We start from the raw sequence: 18,147 nt of genomic DNA on the forward strand, positions 1-18,147 counted from the left end.
CTGGGTGACATTAGAAGTTCCTTTGATTGATCAGGCAAAGGTCGATTTAGTTTGTTCCTCTGCATATGGACAGATACGTTTCCCAGCACCAAAATAAAACTTTTCTGTGTTAATTCTTTTTAGGCTTTGATGGTGAATCTTGGATCTGATCGGTTCATAAGACGGGTACTGTGTTTCTTTTTTCCCTCCCATAGTTCATTATAAAAATCTAAATAAAGATGCAAGGCTCACTAAGAAGTTCTGCTTCAAATTGTATCTTACATTACGGATTAGAAAAACTTTTTAAAAACTCATAAATTAACAGCATGTAGAAGTACATGGATAAGAAGTATATGGATAAGATGTCGGGCGAATTTATAACTTTTCAGACCTCTACTTGTAAAATGTGTTGCAAAATGTGTTGCATCAGAGACAGCTGTCCCAGGCAACCCAAGGGGATGATGAATGAGGGAATGGCTGGAGCGTGCCTCCTCTCATGTCTGCCGCCTCCAGTCCATCCAGGACAGACTGCAGAGGAAGTAGTGTTGCCTGCAGCCCACAGGGTTGTCATGTTACTAGTGCTGCTGTTATTTATACAGCACTGTCAGTGAGGTACAGTGTTTTACTAGAGGTTACAATCTAAAATTTTACAAACAGAAGAAAACAAAAGGGGAGGAAGATTAATGGGCTTTTATTGGCCCTGTTAATTATTGTACGAATGCAAGCCAGAATTGTTGAGGAATTTGAAAATAATGCCCCATTATTCAAAATCTCTCTCCAGGATTCTGTAAAACATCAGAAGCTTGAGCTTGATTTCTCTCCCCCACCTCCCCTTTAACATGCTTATAGCTGCTGTCAACATTTGGTTCATTCTGAAGCATATTTTGTCAAAGCTTTGGATTTTTTCCCCCCTTGGGAGCAATGTTCCTTCTAAGCTGTGGAGTCTTGTGAGCAAAAATTCTACTCTGTGAACTACTGGCATTAGAGTTGTGAGCTACTGCCATTAAAAGTTGTGAGCTACTGCATAAATTAGTTTGCTCTAGGGCCATTTTTCCTGAGCTGAGAAAAAAATGTGTGAGCTGGAGGCTAAAAAATTGTGAGCTAGCTCACATGAACTCAGTTTACAGGGAACACTGATTGGGAGCTAATTTACAAAGTTGCATTTTTGTGCATAACCAGGGAATTCTCCAAAGAGGATAGAAACTCCTGGCATGTCTATAAGGGCCTTGTACAGCAAGTGATACATGAGGAAATCAGTGAGCACATCTTGGGGAGCTTCTCTTTAATTATTTCAGTAGTGCCCTCTATGTGAATTTCACCACACATTCAAAGTTTAGCCCTTTGAGAAAGGAGGATGGGTTTTTTTGCCTCATAGAAGACATTTTTCCTGAGCCTCCACTCCTGGAATATCAATCTCATATAGGTATTCTTCACCCCACTTCACCCTTTCACACAGCCACCCCTCAAGAATGCCCACTTCTCCATACTTTCTTCCTTGTAGATAGATCCAAGTGGACAGCCGTGTTGGTCTGAAGCAATAGAACAAAGTAGAAGTCCAGTAGCAAGTTTAAGACCAACAAAGTTTTATTCAGAATGTCAGCTTTCGTATGCATGCATACTTCTTCAGACAATGGAATGGGGTACAGTGAGCAGAACTACATATAGTAGCTGGTGGGCAGTGGTTAAGAATGCAAAGTGATACAAAGTAGATCCAATTGAATCCTAACATATGAAAGCTTACATTTTGAATAAAATTTTGTTGGTCTTAAAGGTGCTACTGAACTTCTACGTTGTTCTATAATTTCTTCCTGTGGGGGAAGCAGTATGAGGCTACTCTTTCCATCCTCCCTGACCCTGGAAATTATTATGGGGATAGAGGGGGCTGCACTGGAAAAGGGGTTTGGAATAAGCACCTGGAAAGACTGGGCCTTGAGATTCTCTCTGTGTCTTCTTTGAATTGGCAGTTGTGATTGTGGGTATCTGAGACATGGAAAGAGTAACTCTTGTTCCTTGCACATAGCTGGAGAAAAAGCAGATTGTGGTTAATGTTTCTCAAAAATATATTTCTTCGTGTTTTTAATCTGATTTCTGTCCTCACTAAAACCACTATGAAATTACATTCAGAAATGTAAAACTTTGTAATATATGTAAGCATTTAAATATCTTTCCAAGTATATTTGAAAAAATATAAACACTGATTCTTTTTTGACTGGAAATAAGCACGTATGGGAGAATGAAATCTTAGCATGATTATTTTTACCCCTTCAGATGGATGATGAAGACACACTTTTGCCTAGGAAATTGCAAGCAGCTCTGGAGCAGGCTCTAGAGAGGAAGGATGATTTAATAAACCAGGATTCAGACAGTGAATCAGATGAGGGTAAGAGGCCCAAGGAACAAGTACTGGGTCACAGCAGAGTCCTTTGGGGATGGGGAAATAACATGTCCTTGGAAGCCAGTGAAGGAAACAAAAACACTGTATACAAACTGATCAGTTCACTGTAAAATTGTGTTTTTCAACACTAAGAATATACTTAATAGCATACAATTCATGGGGGTATTTAACATGATATACATTGTTTTACTAAACACTGTCACACTACAAATCATTTGACTGAATTTTGGGCCACCTATTCTTGAGAGTTCCTTCTATGACTATTTTTTGGCTCACTTAAACTGTTTGACAGTTAGAATTTAATTACAAGCTTGAATGTTGTGCTCTTCTCTAAGGAAGTAAAACAGGACCCTCAAATGCTTTAGAGGAGTTTGCTTTTGGCCTGAATCTTTGAAAACAAGCTATATCTTGTCCAGCTTTATATTTTAATAGGCTCTAGAGTCTTTACATTTTTGCAAAAGCAATGAATGGAAGCATTTTACAGTTTTAGCTTTACAGAGCCTACCATGCTCTTATGATTTGTCTTGTGAATGTCAGTAACACTGTGTTCATTGTATTGTGTAGCACAAAGACATGTTACATGTTACATGTTCCCTGGTGACATTTCTGGGTTGACTTGAGAGACATGTTCTGGAGTCTTGCACTTCCTGGGCATATGTGGACCTGATTTGAGTTGGAACTGCAGCATTTAGGGAGAGTAAGCTTAGACAGTAAGCTTGATACAGTAATGGAACTGGAAGCCCCTTGACTGTCTTCAGGTGCAATGCTGGACCACTTCAACTGACTCTCTCAGGAGAATGTTGATGGAGGCCTGACAGCTGTGAAGCCAACTGCTTGTCTCCTTGACTCATATGAACGTCCCTTATACTGAATCAGATCCTCGGTCCATCAATGTCAGTATTGTCTACTCAGACTGGCAGCGGCTCTCCAGGGTCTCAAGCTGAGGTTTTTCACACCTATTTTGCTGGACCCTTTTTAGTTGGAGATGCCAGGGATTGAACCTGGGACCTTCTGCTTGCAGGGGATGACATCCAGGTCCCCCTGGGAGAATTTATCAACTTGTCCCTCTCTTCTGGGACATTCCCAGTGGGGTTGAAGGAAGCAGTGATCTATCTACTCTTAAAGAAACCAACACTAGACCCTGCAGGCCTGGCCAACCATCACCCAGTTTCAAATTTTCCATTTTGGTGTAAGATAGTTGAGAGAGCAGTGGCTGAACAGTTCCAGGCTTTCTTGGATGATGTATCTATCCTTGACCCATTCCAGTCTGGTTTCTGCCTTGGCCATGGAAAAGAGACAGTGCTAGTTGCCCTCACAAATGACCTCTGGAGAGACCTGGATCAGGACGGGTTGAACTATGATCTTATGACCCACCACCTCACTGACATAGGACTTCAAGAGACTGGCCTACAATGGTTTTCCTCCTTTCTCCATAGTCAGGGACAGAGGGTGGCACTCAGTGAGAGGATCTCCCTGCAATACCCACTTGAATGTGGAATTCTGCAGGGAGCAATCCTCTCACCAATGTTGTTTATTTATTATTTTATTTATTTATTTTAGTATATTTCTATTCTGCCTATTTCCCATAGGGCTCGGGGCGGAGTACAAAATATGATAAAACAATAAAATACAATAAAAACATTCTATAAACAGACAACTCAACAGCACTCAGATTATCACGTCATCACATATTGCCCAGCCTAGCCATCTCACATCATGGCAGTTTTTATTCCATTACCTAGCACAGATGACAGTGCTGGCTGGGGAGGCCAACCAGATCAAGAACAGACGCCCGCAGCCTCAGCTAAAAGCCTGGCAGAACAGCTCCATTTTACAGGCCCTACGGAAGGCTAAAAAGCCAGGTAGGGCCCGGATCTCAATAGGGAGCTGATTTCACCAGGTCGGGACCAGGACCAAAAAAGCCCTGGCCCTAGTTGAGGCAAGGCGGGCGTCTCTTGGGCCAGGGATGGCCAACAGATATTGGGAGGCCGAACGTAACGACCTCCTGGGCATATATACATTGCTTTGCTAGTTTATTAAAAGAAATTTTTCTTTTTTTTTATTCTGGTAAAGGAAGAAAGGAAGGTAATATTTAAGGAGATTTTTATACTTGTAGGTAGAATGATTTGAGCATTTTATTGGGAGGTGGAATTATAATTGATACATTTGTACTGGTTTCTGCTTCTGTTTTTCCCATTCTGTTAAGGTCCTTTCCCCCCTTGTACTCTCTGCAATGCCTCTTTCTTTTGCAGTTTAAATCAATAAAACTTTTAAAAAGTCAGATGTTGAATGCAATCATACATAAGTCTACCTGGAAGTAAGTCCCATTCTATTCAGTGATGCTTATTCCCAGGCAAACGTTCTTAGGCTTGCAGCCGGCTTTATCCATATGCCCTCACCCAGTTTAAGGTCACTTGGTGAGCTTCATGACTAAGCAGAATTTTTAATCTGGGTCTCCCAAGACATAGACTGAAGCTATGCAATGGTTCTCGAAAATTGTTTGTATATATCATTCTACAGCTGTGTGGTAAACCAGCAGAAATCCAGAAGGTATGGGTATATGTTTTGCATATATAAATCATCCGCTTCAGTATCTGACATTTCCAGGCAAGACCTTTAGTAGCAGATGCTAGGACAGATCTTTTCCTGAGACACTGAAGAGCCGATGGCAGAGTTGATAATTCTTGGCTTGGTGAATTTAGTATAAGACAATGAAGAGGAGTATTGTTTATACACAGCGCAGTAACGTGGAGCTGCAGTTCCTGGAATTCACTGACTATGCAGATTCTTGTATATGTCTGTATCTATATTACTGTTTTCTTTTCTTTCTTTTTTTTTGCAGAGTGCAACACCCTGAATGGATTAGTATCAGAAGTTTTTATCCGGTTTTTTGTGGAGACAGTAGGACACTATTCCCTTTTCCTAACTCAAAATGAAAAGGCTGAGCGAGTCTTCCAAAGGGAGGCTTTCCGTAAATCTGTTGCTTCAAAGAGCATCCGTCGTTTTCTAGAAGTCTTTATGGAATCCCAGATGTTTGCTGGGTTTATCCAAGACAGAGAACTGAGAAAATGCAGGGCAAAAGGCAAGTGCTATTCTTGCCACTGCAGGATATCTTTTTCATTACTTAACACATCTGAGTGCATTGTTAGCCGTGGAAAGCAACATTAGATACATGATGTACCCACAACATGGCCTTATGCAATTCACTCTTTTTTTTCAAGCACCCCATCTTTAATATGGAGATAATAATACTGGCTTACAAGGCTTCATATTTGCACAAAGCTCTGTACAAATATTCATTGTTATTTCTAAATGTTATTTGCAGTCTTTATGTGTCTGCCGTGAAAAACTTTTCCTTTACAAAAATGTGATCGCCACTGGAAAATGTAATTACAGATTAACGTATCTGGAAAACACCCAGGAAAGGGTAATATTGTGCATTGTTCCACACTCACAAAGGAAATCAAGTTTGACAAAGGAAATTAAAGTTCACTTTATTTAAAACGTGCAGCAGTTTCATTCTATAATAGTACACAAAGCAAGTGAATCAACAAACAGTATGCAGAAAAGCTCCAATGTTAGATCAAGAGTCAGTGCATGCCAGTAGTTTGTAAAGCAAATTGGGAAAACAGGACCTGTACCAGTGAAAAAGCACAGTTGGAGGACATGCTGTCCATTGCTTCTTAATATGTGTTGGAGAACAGTGCTGTTTGGACTTGTTATGGTTGTTGGGAAGAACTGAACAACCCATGACGTCCTTAACCCTGAAGTGCTAGCTTCTTGAAGCACTCTCTGTCTTGCACAGCAATGCCACCTGCTGGGGCTCTGCAGCTACTAGTTTAACTTTTCTCTGCCTCCCAGCTCCAGAAAGAAATATGGGAAGTTTTTTAAAAGAGGAAGGTTTGGGGAAAGGCTTAGCTTCTCTCTCCCCTACCAATCCAGTTGATTTACTTTCACATGCAGAAAAAAAACAAAAATAAAGGGGATATTGCTGTATATGTTGCCCAGATATGCAATTATATTCCATAATGGTAATCCGATTAGAAATGTTTGGGCTGAAAAAATTTGACTGCCTTCTGAAGTTCAGCAGTAAAGTGATTATTATTATCTTGATTTTTGAAGGCTGTATCATTCAGGGAGAACATGCAGGTTTCAGATGTGTATTCAGCTTGAGTACCTTCTCCTTTATTCAAACATGCATGCACACACGCACTGGGAAGTTTCCTTGCAGACATTATAGTGAATTAAGGAGCATAAAATGAAAGCATGAAGCACTCCTATGTCCAGCATCATTATCACCCTGTAACATGGAAAGCCATTCTTAGTTTTGTCTTACTCAAGATATGTTTCAGGGTTCCTGTGATGGTCAGGAGGCTGTCTTGCCCATAAGAGGTAAAACAGCCACTCAGCTGTTTTACACCTGAGCCTATGGAAGTGCTGCTCCAACATAGAACTGCTCTCTTTTCAGAGGGGAGAATTAGAAGGGGAAGGAAGGGCTGTCTGAGGGACTGGGCAGATAGTTGAAGTTGAGAATAGTCTTGGCAAAAAACCAGACCATTTTGTGTGCAGCTCTGCCTAATAGTGTGATAGTGCAGTTTTACTCTACCTCTAGAAGAGGACAGAGTTGTAAGGCTTGTCTCTGGTGATGTAGAGGTCTAGTAACTACAAGTTTAACTGGTGTATATATAAATAATTTTTCTTTGCTGTTTTATTAATGTCCTGCTTCAGTGATCTCTGTACTCTTCAAGCACAATATAAAACTTACCTCACAGCAGCAATCCAAAACCTTTATACTTGCTACCCTCAGAACATCTTGTAACTGAGAGGAAATTATATCTTTCAAAACCTGTTTCCCCAAAATCATAAGAGTCAGTATGGGTCCCCTCATTTCCAAGAAAGGCATGTTACCATCCCCAAGGAGAGAAAGAACAGAAAATGGCTTTCTGTACAGTACTTACTTAGCAGAAAGAGAAAGAGAGTGAGAGATGCCAGCAACCTTGGTTACTGGGGCTTGTGATCATAAAAGCAGTGTGGCCTAAGAGCTATGGGGGGGAAATAAAGGCAGCACACCCTTTGTTGGTTAAAAATCAGTCACTAGCTATTATAATTTTAGAGTACATTCCACAAACATAGTCTTACACGACTCCTGTACATATCAGTGAATATTGTATAGGAGAAGCTAAACTTCCTTGTAGATTGTGACCTCAAAGGACTGCATAATTTTCAGACATCACATTTATTTATTTCTCCCGTCCTCCATTTTATCCTCACAATTTTATCCTTACCCTGTGAAAAAGGTTAGGGTGAGACTGTGTGACTGGGCTGAGGTCTCCTGGTGTAATTCACACCAAGCCTTGACTCCTCTCTACCTTCCCCATAAGTCTTCCCAGTATGTTTCCCCTTCACATATCTGTCTCTGCACTGTGACTCACAAAAGGTGCCACTGGACTTTTTCCTTATTTGGCCCATGCTCACCCAGCAAGCTTCTGCGGCGGAGTGGGGATTTTAACCTGGGGTCTTCCAGATCCCAGTGTGACACACTAAACAGTTTACCGTACTGCCTGTAATAACTAACCTAATTACTAAGACGGGTGTTCCCATTTTGAGGGGTTTTTTTGCTGAATTCACAAGAGACCATTATCCCTTAAATTTGTTTGAATGAACATTGTTGCATTAAGGGGAAACAAGGTGTCCTGGAGGAGAAAAAAACTGATGAGTGGGATGACTGAAGAGATGGAACTCTGCAAAGCCAAGGTCTTTGTAAAGGCTGTGGAAAGCAGTGTTGAACAAAAAGTGTCTGAAAATTGGCTGTGACAACAATACACGCACTAGAGCTTGATCCTCCTTTATCTTGGAAAAAGACCAATGATTTCTCTTTCATCCACTTCCCACAGGTCTCTTTGAACAGAGGGTTGAACAGTATTTGGAAGAACTTCCAGACACTGAACAAAGTGGAGTAAATAAGTTTCTACGAGGTCTTGGTAAGGAAAAGTTTGGTCTGCAAGTGTTGTGCTTCGAGTTTGAATTTACTTGCATGTTTAAAAAATGCTGAAGAAATCTTCAGTTATGAAGCACATTCCGTTCCTGGAGGCTCCTTCATTGTAGCATCTCCTACACAAAAGAATGTATTTATTTACAAGTAATAAAAGAATATATCTTCCCAAGAACTGGTAACATGTATTGCTTAATAATTAAATGCCTGCAAGAACTGAAACATCTTTCGAGGTTTTCATAGGTCAATCCAAAGTCTCATATCTGACTGTTATCTTGCCACAGAAATGTTGATAGCCTTCTCTTCCCTGGGAAGTTTCTTAATAACTCCTAAGCCATGGTTTTTAAATGTGGAAGACTTTCTTTGATTTTCTTCTTGCTCTACAGTGTATCGTTAGAATTTCAGACCGTGGTGCTTTTAAGTTACTAGTTAATTCACTCTAGATTTATAGCCTACTTTCTTTCTAAATTGTGTGACACAGTTTCCTCAGCCTGTTTATATGTAATAATGCTTGCAGATGTATCCAATTACTAGTATTTTGTAATGGAGGAACTTCATTCCTAAAACTCTGTCCACCATCTAATTTAATGGACAAAGTACCAACACATTCATTGTTGGATCTCCCTTGAAAAGTACCAATTAATGCACCAGTTTTTAGCTTGTACATAGGTGTACATATTTTGTGATCAGGTGTGTGCAAAAAACACTTGTCCATTCAGCCACACTATGAAAGTAGAGGACTAGAAAAAAATGCTGAACAAATATTCTCTACCCAGTGTGTCTTGTAGCACTGAGTTTGCAAATTAACTCTGCATTTGAAAATACCCCCTCCTATTGTGTGTGTATAAAGTGCTGTCAAGTCTCAACTGACTTATGGTGACTCCGGCAAAGGGCTTTTGAGGCAAGTGATTAAGCAGAGGTGGTTTGCCATTGCCTTCCTCTGCAGAGCCTTCCTTAGTAGTCTCCCATTTGAATACTGACCCTGCTTAGCTTCTGAGATCTGGCAATATCAGACTACTATACCATGCTCCCTCCCACACCATTGTTCAAAGTCAAAATGATATATATCTGTAAAGTAGGGAATCTAATATTATTCTGATTTGAAAATAAGCATTCTTATGTGTACAAATTCTACAAGCACCCAAAATAATAGGCATATAAGACTCCTGATCCCAAACCCTTGGACTCTGCCTATAGAATGGATATGTAAGTATTCCTTATTACAAGTAGTTCAACTGAAGCAAAAGAGGTGAAAATATCTTACAGGACTCAGGGATGTGAAAATTTTCATGGGAACAAAAGCACAAGGAGACTTCCAGTGCAGTCCTATCCAGAGTTACTCCAGTCTAAACTCATTGATTTCAGTTGGTTTTAACTTGAGTAACATTGCATCGGACTGCAGTATATTTGGCAGAAGAGGAAAGCTCTGTCAGATAAAGCTTCCACAATTAGCAGACAAGAATGTTAGGATTCAGTCCAAAGCATGGTAATATTACAGCCTGTGTGTTACTGAATTCCTAAGGGCTTTTGATGTATGTTCATAACTGAGGCCCCCTTTTTGTTTCACAGGAAATAAAATGAAGTTTCTTCACAAGAAGAATTAATTCTTTTCTACTGAGATGTGGATCCAAAGACTATTTATGACACTGGGCATAGAACACCGCTTGCAGCAATTCTGATTCTGGACTTGATTGCAGGTTTAAGTGACTGCAAATGCTGTTTGTCTGTGTGCCAGCAAAAACAAAAAAAAATTGGATAGATATTTGTAAATAACGTGCTGTAAGTGTCGTTTTTTGTCCTGAGCACAGACAGCTGTGGTAATATTTATATATTCCTGAAAATAACAGGTGCTTCTTTCTTAAGAATGAACTGAGTTGTGCTTAGTGCAAACTGCATAGCTTATAATGTGCAGCTGACTGTCTCAGTAGAACCACTGACTTCTACAGATGTTTGTGAGAGCTACGTGATGTATTATGGAAGTGAATGAATGCCAGCCTGGGAATTAGGGGGTGGGGGTACATGGCAGGGGTCTGATTTTTATATGACAGAGTTTATATTTTTCTGTAGTCCCCCCCCTTTCTAATTCATTTGTCATGGGGGGAAAATAACAAATTATTCCATAATAAGGTACTTGATTCACAGTCACAGAATATCTGCTTTATTTTAAATGATGGTCAGTAAATTGTTATACATTCTGCACTATGATTACTGAACATGGAGAATTACCTGACCTTTTGATACATAGGTTATCAGTGATTAGGTACAACCCATCCTTTCCTAATGTATGTATGATTTCTAATAAATTGTGTAAATACTGGTGTCAAATGTCCATATTCATTAGTATCCTTTATTTCAGTCTAAATTGCCAGTCAACCTAAACCTCTACTTCAGGGGCAGCCAAGTTTTTTCAATAGTGGCCGACATGATCAGACACGACATGATCAGAAATCAATGTGTGCTAGTGAGATGATTTTTAAAATTGATAACAATAGTGGAGTATATCCTTAGCTATTCAAAAATAGTAATAAAAAATTTGAATGAACTTTATTTGTACAAATTGCAGACAATTATAGTGCTAGTCATTGATCAATTTTGATCAAGTCAATGAGAATACTGGTTTTAACAATGGAACTCAGATTTAGTCACCGTGCATCTGACCAGGTTTATATCACTGATGGTAGCTCTCAGCTTCAATTTCAGCAGTTCCATGAAAGAGAATGTACTTTCAAGGAGACAGAAGGACCCAGTTTGGCCACAACCAGAAATTTCAAAATTCTGAGATTTATATGGGTGTGTGTTCACTGCCATCAAGTCACTTCTGACTAACGGCAACCAAACATCTTCTAAAATGTCCTGACATTAACAGCCTAGCTGTGGTGTTGCAAACTGAGGGCCATGGCTTCTTTGAGTCAATCCATTTCATGCCGGGTTTTCCTCTTTTCCTGCTGCCTTTGACTTTTCCTAGCATGATGGTCTTTTCCAGTGACTCCTCATACTGTGACCAGAGTACAACAGCTTCAGTTTAGTCATTTTAGCTTCAAAGATGAGATCGGGCTTAAGTTGATCTAGAACCCACTTATTTTTCTTTTTGGTGGTCCCCAGTATCTGTAAAACTCTCCTTCAACACAACACTTCAAACAAATCAACTTTCTTCCTTTCAACTTTCTTCATTGTCCAGCTTCCACATGGATACATAGTAATGAGGAATTGTCTTGATTTTGGTTTTCAGCAACTCATTCATATACTAAAGAATGTTTTCTAGCTCCTTTATGGCTGCCCTTCCCAGTTTCCATCTCCTTCTGATTTCTTGGTTGGAGTCTCCCTTTTGGTTAATGATGGGGCCAAGGAACAGAAAATCATGAATAATTTCAGTTTCCTTATTGCCAACCTTGTAGTTGCATAATATCCCAGCAGTCATTTCTTTTGTCTTGGTGTTCAGCTGTAGTCCTGCTTTGGCACTTTCTGCTTTAACCTTAAAGTCTACACTATTTTCTGCTAGTAATATGGTGTCACCTGCATATCTCAAATTGCTAATGTTCCTCCCACCTGTTTTCTCTTTACCTTCATCCAAATCCAAGCCAGCTTTTATTATTATATGATCTGCATACAGATTAAAGAGATAGGGAGACAAAATACAGTCTTGTCTTACACCTTTACCAATTGGAAACCATTCTGTTTCTCCATATTCTGTCCTAGCAGTAGCCTCTAGTCCAGGGTACAGGTTGCACATCAAAACCATCAGATGGGGTGGCACACCCATTTCTTTTTAAATGACCCATAGCTAGGGATGGGCACAAACAGAAAATGCAGTTTGGATTATGGCACACCCATGGATCAAATCACGGGCTGGACCAGACAAAAATATACAAACTAAATTGATTTTGTAAGTTTGTGACATGATAGAACAGCCCACCTGGCATGCTAAAGACACCAAACTCACAGTGGATCTCTGGCTGACTTGCCTCTACCTGCCCTCCAGGTTTAATGAGGATTGGGTTTACAGGGCCTGAGTTACACCCCTTCAAAAAAGGTGCTTCCATACTCCACTGTTTCCATGGAGGGGAGAAAACAGAAGAAAGAGCGAGGGCAGATGCCAAGCCGAGCATAAAGATAATCAAATTCCAGATAATCTCTCCAGTAGAAACTGAAGCTGGAGTCATTTTTGCTGACCAAGCAGAACCAGGGCAATGTGCACTGAAACTGCCTTTGACCCAAACCAGCATACAATGACATATGCAGATTTGATAGCTCCAAGTCCTGAGAGGTAAGTAGCCATGGTGGCTCAACACCATGAGGCATGTTTAGGTGTGGCTCGAAGTCCTGAGAAGTAAGTAGATGTGGTGGCTTGAAGGCCCTGAGAAGCAGTTGGACCTGGTAGCTTAAAACCCTGAAAAGTAAGTAGGCATGGTGGTTCAAAGCCCTGAAAAAGAAGTAAGGCATTATGGCTTGAAAGCTCTGAGATGTAGTTAGATGTGGCTCGAAGCCCTGAGAAGGAAGTTGATGTGCTGGGTCAAAGCCCTGAACTCAAGTCAAGTTTAATATGGTCAGAGACCCATCCAGAAAAGAAAGAAAAATAAGTAACAAGTAGCATTAACCCCCCCCCCCCAAGGTATGCAATTCAGCTTGGGCACAGTATAAAATATTATACATTTCAATTTCCATTTCTAATTATAAAAGCAAGTAAATTGAAATATTTCATAGACTTTTAAATATTTTTATCAATTAGTGATGGAATGGGGTGGGAAGAGAGAAACAGGAGGGGGAAGGCACTGATGAGGCAAGGGAAGGAAAAAGTAAGGTAGAGAAGGAAAGGGTGTATCAGAGAGGTGGGGAAAAGCAAAGGCTGCCAGGAGGAGAAAGGGGGGGGGTGAAATGGTTGAAAGAGGGAGCAGGAGGGATGCGAGAACCACTAGAGAAACACGGAAAGAGGGGAGGCAATGAGGCCTCCTCTCAAGTCCTACTTAATCCAGCACAAAACAAGGAACAAACGCATAAAGGCCGCACACCAGAGCAGCAGGACTAGTTATCAAAAATCATTATTCACTCCCACAGGAATAAACTCCACTCCGCACCACCTGCATTGAAAACACACACACGGACAACACCCAAAACCAACAGACAAACAATACAAAGATGCAAATCAGCAAATCTGAAAGCAGCAAAAGCCCTGAGCTGGGAGCAGACTTGGTGGTTTGAAAGCACTGAGATGTATGTAGACATGGTGGCTTCAAGTCCTGAGAAGGGTTGGCCATGCACAGCAGTCATCTCACAGAGAGGGTGTAAAAATGTTTCCACAGCCATGGTTGGAGCAGGTGGCAAGCACAGTTGCTCTCGTAGTCCTGAGTCCACCTTAGACCCAAACACAAACCAGTGTGCAACAACATATGTTGATGTAATGAAGTCATGAGAAAAGTAGATGTGATGGCTCAAAAGCCCTGAGTCCATCTCTGATGCCCAAACCCCCAAAGCATGCAATTAGGTATGCAGATGTGGTGGCTCCAAGTCCTGACTCCACCCCTGAAAACCAAACGCAAATCAGTGTGCAATGATATATGTTGAAGTGGTGGCTGGAAACCCTGAGAAGGAAGTGGACATGGTGGTTGGTTCGAAAGCCCTGAGAAGGAAATCGACAATGTGGGTCAACGCCCTGAGACAGGAATAGATATGCTGGGTCAAAGCCCAGAGATGGAAGGAGACGTGGTGGCTCCATGCCTTGAGTCCACCCCAACACTCAAACCCCAAAGTATGCAAAGCTGAATTGGTCGCTGTAAGCCCTGGGAAGGAAGTGGATGTGGTGAGTGACTCAAAACCCTTGAGAAGGAAGTGGACATGATGACTTGAAGCCCTGGGAAGGAAGTAGATGTGATGGGTCAAAACCCTGAAATGGAAGTAGATGTGGTGGCTTGAAAGCAGACAGCGTACACCATCATTAGCAGGGGTGGAGGAATATAAAGGCACTAGGGTTGCCAAGTCTCGCGCAGCCTCCGGCGAATGATGTCATTGTGCCAGCGACGTCGTGCGCCAGCTGCTCTAGGAGCTTCCAGGAAAACTCTTATGGTTTTCCTGGATGCTCTAGCAATTTGGGAGGTACAATAGGTACCATAGAGTTTTCCCTCCCAAATTGCTAGAGCATCTGGGAAAACCAAAAAGATTTCCCTGAAGCTCCCAGAGCAGCTGGCGCATGATGACATCAATGGGAAACCCCTGCCTGGCCTGGGAACTTGGCAGCCCAGAAGGCACCTAATAGTTAAGCCCCTGTGTTCAGTGGGAACAAGATGCCAATCCAATCCCTGATTCAAGAAACCTCCCAAGATTTAGTGAATGAATAGATGGGAAACTGCACAAATTATTAATATATTTTTTAAACCCCCCCCCCCCCAAACTTTGATGGTGGACCGCAGACAATATCACTAGCTGGGAAAGTTAAGCCCCTGTGCTCGGGGCTTATATATAAAGAGAATATAAAGGTCACCCAACTCACTCTCCTGGCAGTATCAGTCTTCACTTTGTGGAAAGAAGAAAATGCTGCTTTGTTGTTGCTGATGCTGAAGGGCTCTTGAGAGCTCTTTGTACGCAAGTAGTAAGAGGGATTCTAGTTAAATTTTGATGGGAACGAAAATGGTTTTTGAAAAATGAACAAAATTTGACATTGTGATGTTTTCTCAACTTCCATCTGAACTATAAAAATACATTCAAATAGGGAAGGTCTGAGGTCTTCAACAGACGTTCCAGCTAGGTGCATTAATCATTTTAGCCATGCAGCCCAATCATGTTTAGTTAGAATCAAGCCCCACTGTGTTTTTACAATATCAAGCTGCTATTTGCACAGTGAAGTATTTTTTAAAGTTTATTTACTTATATGGTGTCTTTCTTCCCAATGCAGACCAGAGGCCAGTTTCATCATTCTCTCTCCTTCATTTTATCCTCACAACAACCATGGAAGGTACATTAGACTGGGTGTGTGTGACTGGCTCAAGGTCATCCAGTTAGCTTCCAGAGCAGTGGGGATTTGAACCTGTGTCTCTTAGATCCTAGTACAACATTCTCACCACTACACTACTCCGGGTCTCTGTGAGTATTATATCATTTGAAGTAAAATCTCAAAAAACCCACCTGTACAGGTACAGCAGCATCAGGAAAGGCATACCATGTTGCCCATGGGCCCCACTTTGGGGACCCTGGCCAACTCACATCCATGCAAGCTGCCTCCATTGCTGTTCAGGGAGATGGAACTTAGTTTCTGTGATACAGCTAATCATAACCAGTGGTTTCCTAGCTACTTGTTAAAATAATACAGAAAGTAAGCATTACAGCTGTATAGAAAGCCTTACAACTGTGGCCTCAAGCATTTTTATTCAGTAGTAAATTCCACAGTGTAATGGGAATTACTCTGAAACAAGAATTGGTCTTTGTCACACAGTGTTATCCACATTTTTATATGTTACTTCTCTTCATCTCAAGAATACTAGGTCATGTAACAAAAACTGTCTGGCAGGCTCAGAACAGACTACTGGAAGTTCTTCAAAATTCATTACTGGAAGTTTATTATTTATTATTTGATAGGCTTATATTCCGCCTTTTCCTGTTACAGGCTCAAGACGGATCACAACATATAAAAATAGTAATAAAAACCTTCATACCAAAGTTAAAACACCAATTTAAAATTAAAAGTAAAAACAATAAATAAAATGCACCTTTGGGGGACAGGGCACAGCATATCAATAACCAGTTGCACTGTAATAAGCATGTTCTTCAAAATGCATTAGATTGAAAAGGTCAGAGAATTAGATTCGCTTCTAGAAATGCTTTGGGTCGAAATAGTGGGCCCAAAAGGAAGCTTAACTCTGGGAGTTGGTTATCGCCCACCAGATCAAAAGATAGAGGATGATTATAAAATGATGAAAGAATTAAAGATAATGGCTAGATGTAAAAACTGTGTCATAAAATCACAATTTGTATAAAGAGAGAGTTGCCCCAAAAGACCAACACAACCACTTTTAACTTTAAAAGGGGTAACTTCTCTACGATAAGGGGGCATGTGAGGAGGAAACTGAAAGGAAAAGTAAATATTGTCAAAACCCTTGGGGAAGCTTGGAGGCTATTTAAAACTAAGATCCTAGAAGGTCAGATAAAATATATACCGCAAGTCAGAAAAGGCACAAATAGGTATAGAAAAAGACCTGCATGGTTAACAAAGTAATGGAAGCTGTAAAAGGTAAGAAGAATTCCTTTAAGCAGTGGAAAGCTAGTCCAAGTGAGGTTAATAAAAGGGAACACAGGCTGTGGCAAATAAAATGCAAGTCTGTGATCAGGCAGGCAAAAAAGGATTATGAGGAGCATATTGCAAAAAACATAAAGACCAACAATACAAATTTCTTCAAATACATTAGAAGCAGGAAACCAGCCAGGGAAATTGTGGGGCCCTTGGATGACCAAGGGGTAAAAGGATTACTGAAGGATGATAGGGAAATGGCTGAGAAGCTGAATGCATTTTTTGCCTCCATCTTCACTGTGGAAGATGAGAAGTGTTTGCCCATTCCAGAACTGCTGATTTCAGGAGGGGTATTGAAAGGCCTGAGTCAGATAGAGGTGACGAGAGAGGAGGTCCTACGACTGATAGACAATTTAAAAACTGATGTCACCAGGCCCGGATGGCATACATCCAAGTGTTCTGAAAGAACTCAAAGGTGAAATTGTGGATCTCCTGACAAAAATATGTAATCTTTCATTAAAATCTGCCTCCATTCCTGAGGACTGGAAGGTAGCTAGTGTCACCCCAATTTTTAAAAGGGTTCTAGAGGAGATCTGGGAAATTACAGGCCAGTTAGTCTGACTTCAATACCAGGAAAGTTAGTGGGGACTGTTATTAAAGAGAATTAGTAGGCACATTGATGAACAAAAATTATTGAGGAAGACTCAACATGGATTCTCTAAGGGAAGATCTTGTCTCACTAACCTGTTAGAGTTCTTTGAGGGGGTGAACAAACATGTGGACAAAGGGGACCCAATAGATGTTGATTACCTTGACTTCCAGAAAGCTTTTGATAAAGTTCATCAAAGGTTCCTTAGTAAGCTCAAGAGTCATGGGGTAAAAGGACAAGTCCTCTTGTGGATCAAAAACTGGCTAATTAATAGGAAACAGAGAGTGAGTATAAATGGGCAATTTTCAGGGTGCAGGATGGTAAGCAGTGGGGTGCCGCAGGGCTCAGTGCTGGGTCTGATGCTTTTTAACTTGTTCATTAACGATTTGGAGTTGGGAGTAAGTGAAGTGGCTAATTTTGAGGATGATGCCAACTTGTTCAGGGTTGTGAGAACCAGAGAGGATTGTGAGGCACTCCAAAGGGATCTGTTGAGGTTGAGTGAGTGGGCATCAACATGGCAAATGAGGTTCAATGTGGCCAAGTGCAAAGTAATGCACATTGGAGCCAAAAATCCCAACTATAAATACAAGCTGATGGGGTGTGAACTGCAGAGACTGACCAAGAGAGGGATCTTGGGGTCGTGGTAGATAACTCACTGAAAATGTCAAGACAGTGTGCGACTGCAATAAAAAAGGTCAATGCTATGCTGGGAATAATTAGGAAGGGAATTGAAAATAAATCAGCCAGTATCATAATGCCCCTATATAAATCGATGGTGTGGCCTCATTTGGAGTACTGTGTACAGTTCTGGTCTCCACACCTCAAAAAAAGATATTATAGCATTGGAAAACGTTCAGAAAAGGGCAACTAGAATGATTAAAGTGTTGGAACACTTTCCCTATGAAGAAAGGTTAAAATGC

General features: G+C 40.9%; 1 protein-coding gene across 2 annotated transcripts in view; it reads left to right on the top strand.

Moving 5' to 3' along the window:
• The window catches only part of DENND2B (DENN domain containing 2B), a 178,398-nt gene extending 167,713 nt beyond the window's left edge, over positions 1-10,685 (top strand). For both annotated transcript variants that reach the window (XM_060261278.1, XM_060261279.1), the window contains 5 exons: positions 124-165; positions 2,248-2,359; positions 5,217-5,456; positions 8,269-8,355; positions 9,936-10,685. In XM_060261278.1, coding sequence (XP_060117261.1) covers positions 124-165; positions 2,248-2,359; positions 5,217-5,456; positions 8,269-8,355; positions 9,936-9,970 — 516 coding nt within the window. In that variant the 3' untranslated portion in view covers positions 9,971-10,685. The remainder of the gene's footprint in view (positions 1-123; positions 166-2,247; positions 2,360-5,216; positions 5,457-8,268; positions 8,356-9,935) is intronic.
• Positions 10,686-18,147: the final 7,462 nt, after the last annotated feature.

The sequence above is a fragment of the Heteronotia binoei genome, chromosome 21 (genome assembly GCF_032191835.1).
Source record: "Heteronotia binoei isolate CCM8104 ecotype False Entrance Well chromosome 21, APGP_CSIRO_Hbin_v1, whole genome shotgun sequence".
NCBI lineage: Eukaryota > Metazoa > Chordata > Lepidosauria > Squamata > Gekkonidae > Heteronotia > Heteronotia binoei.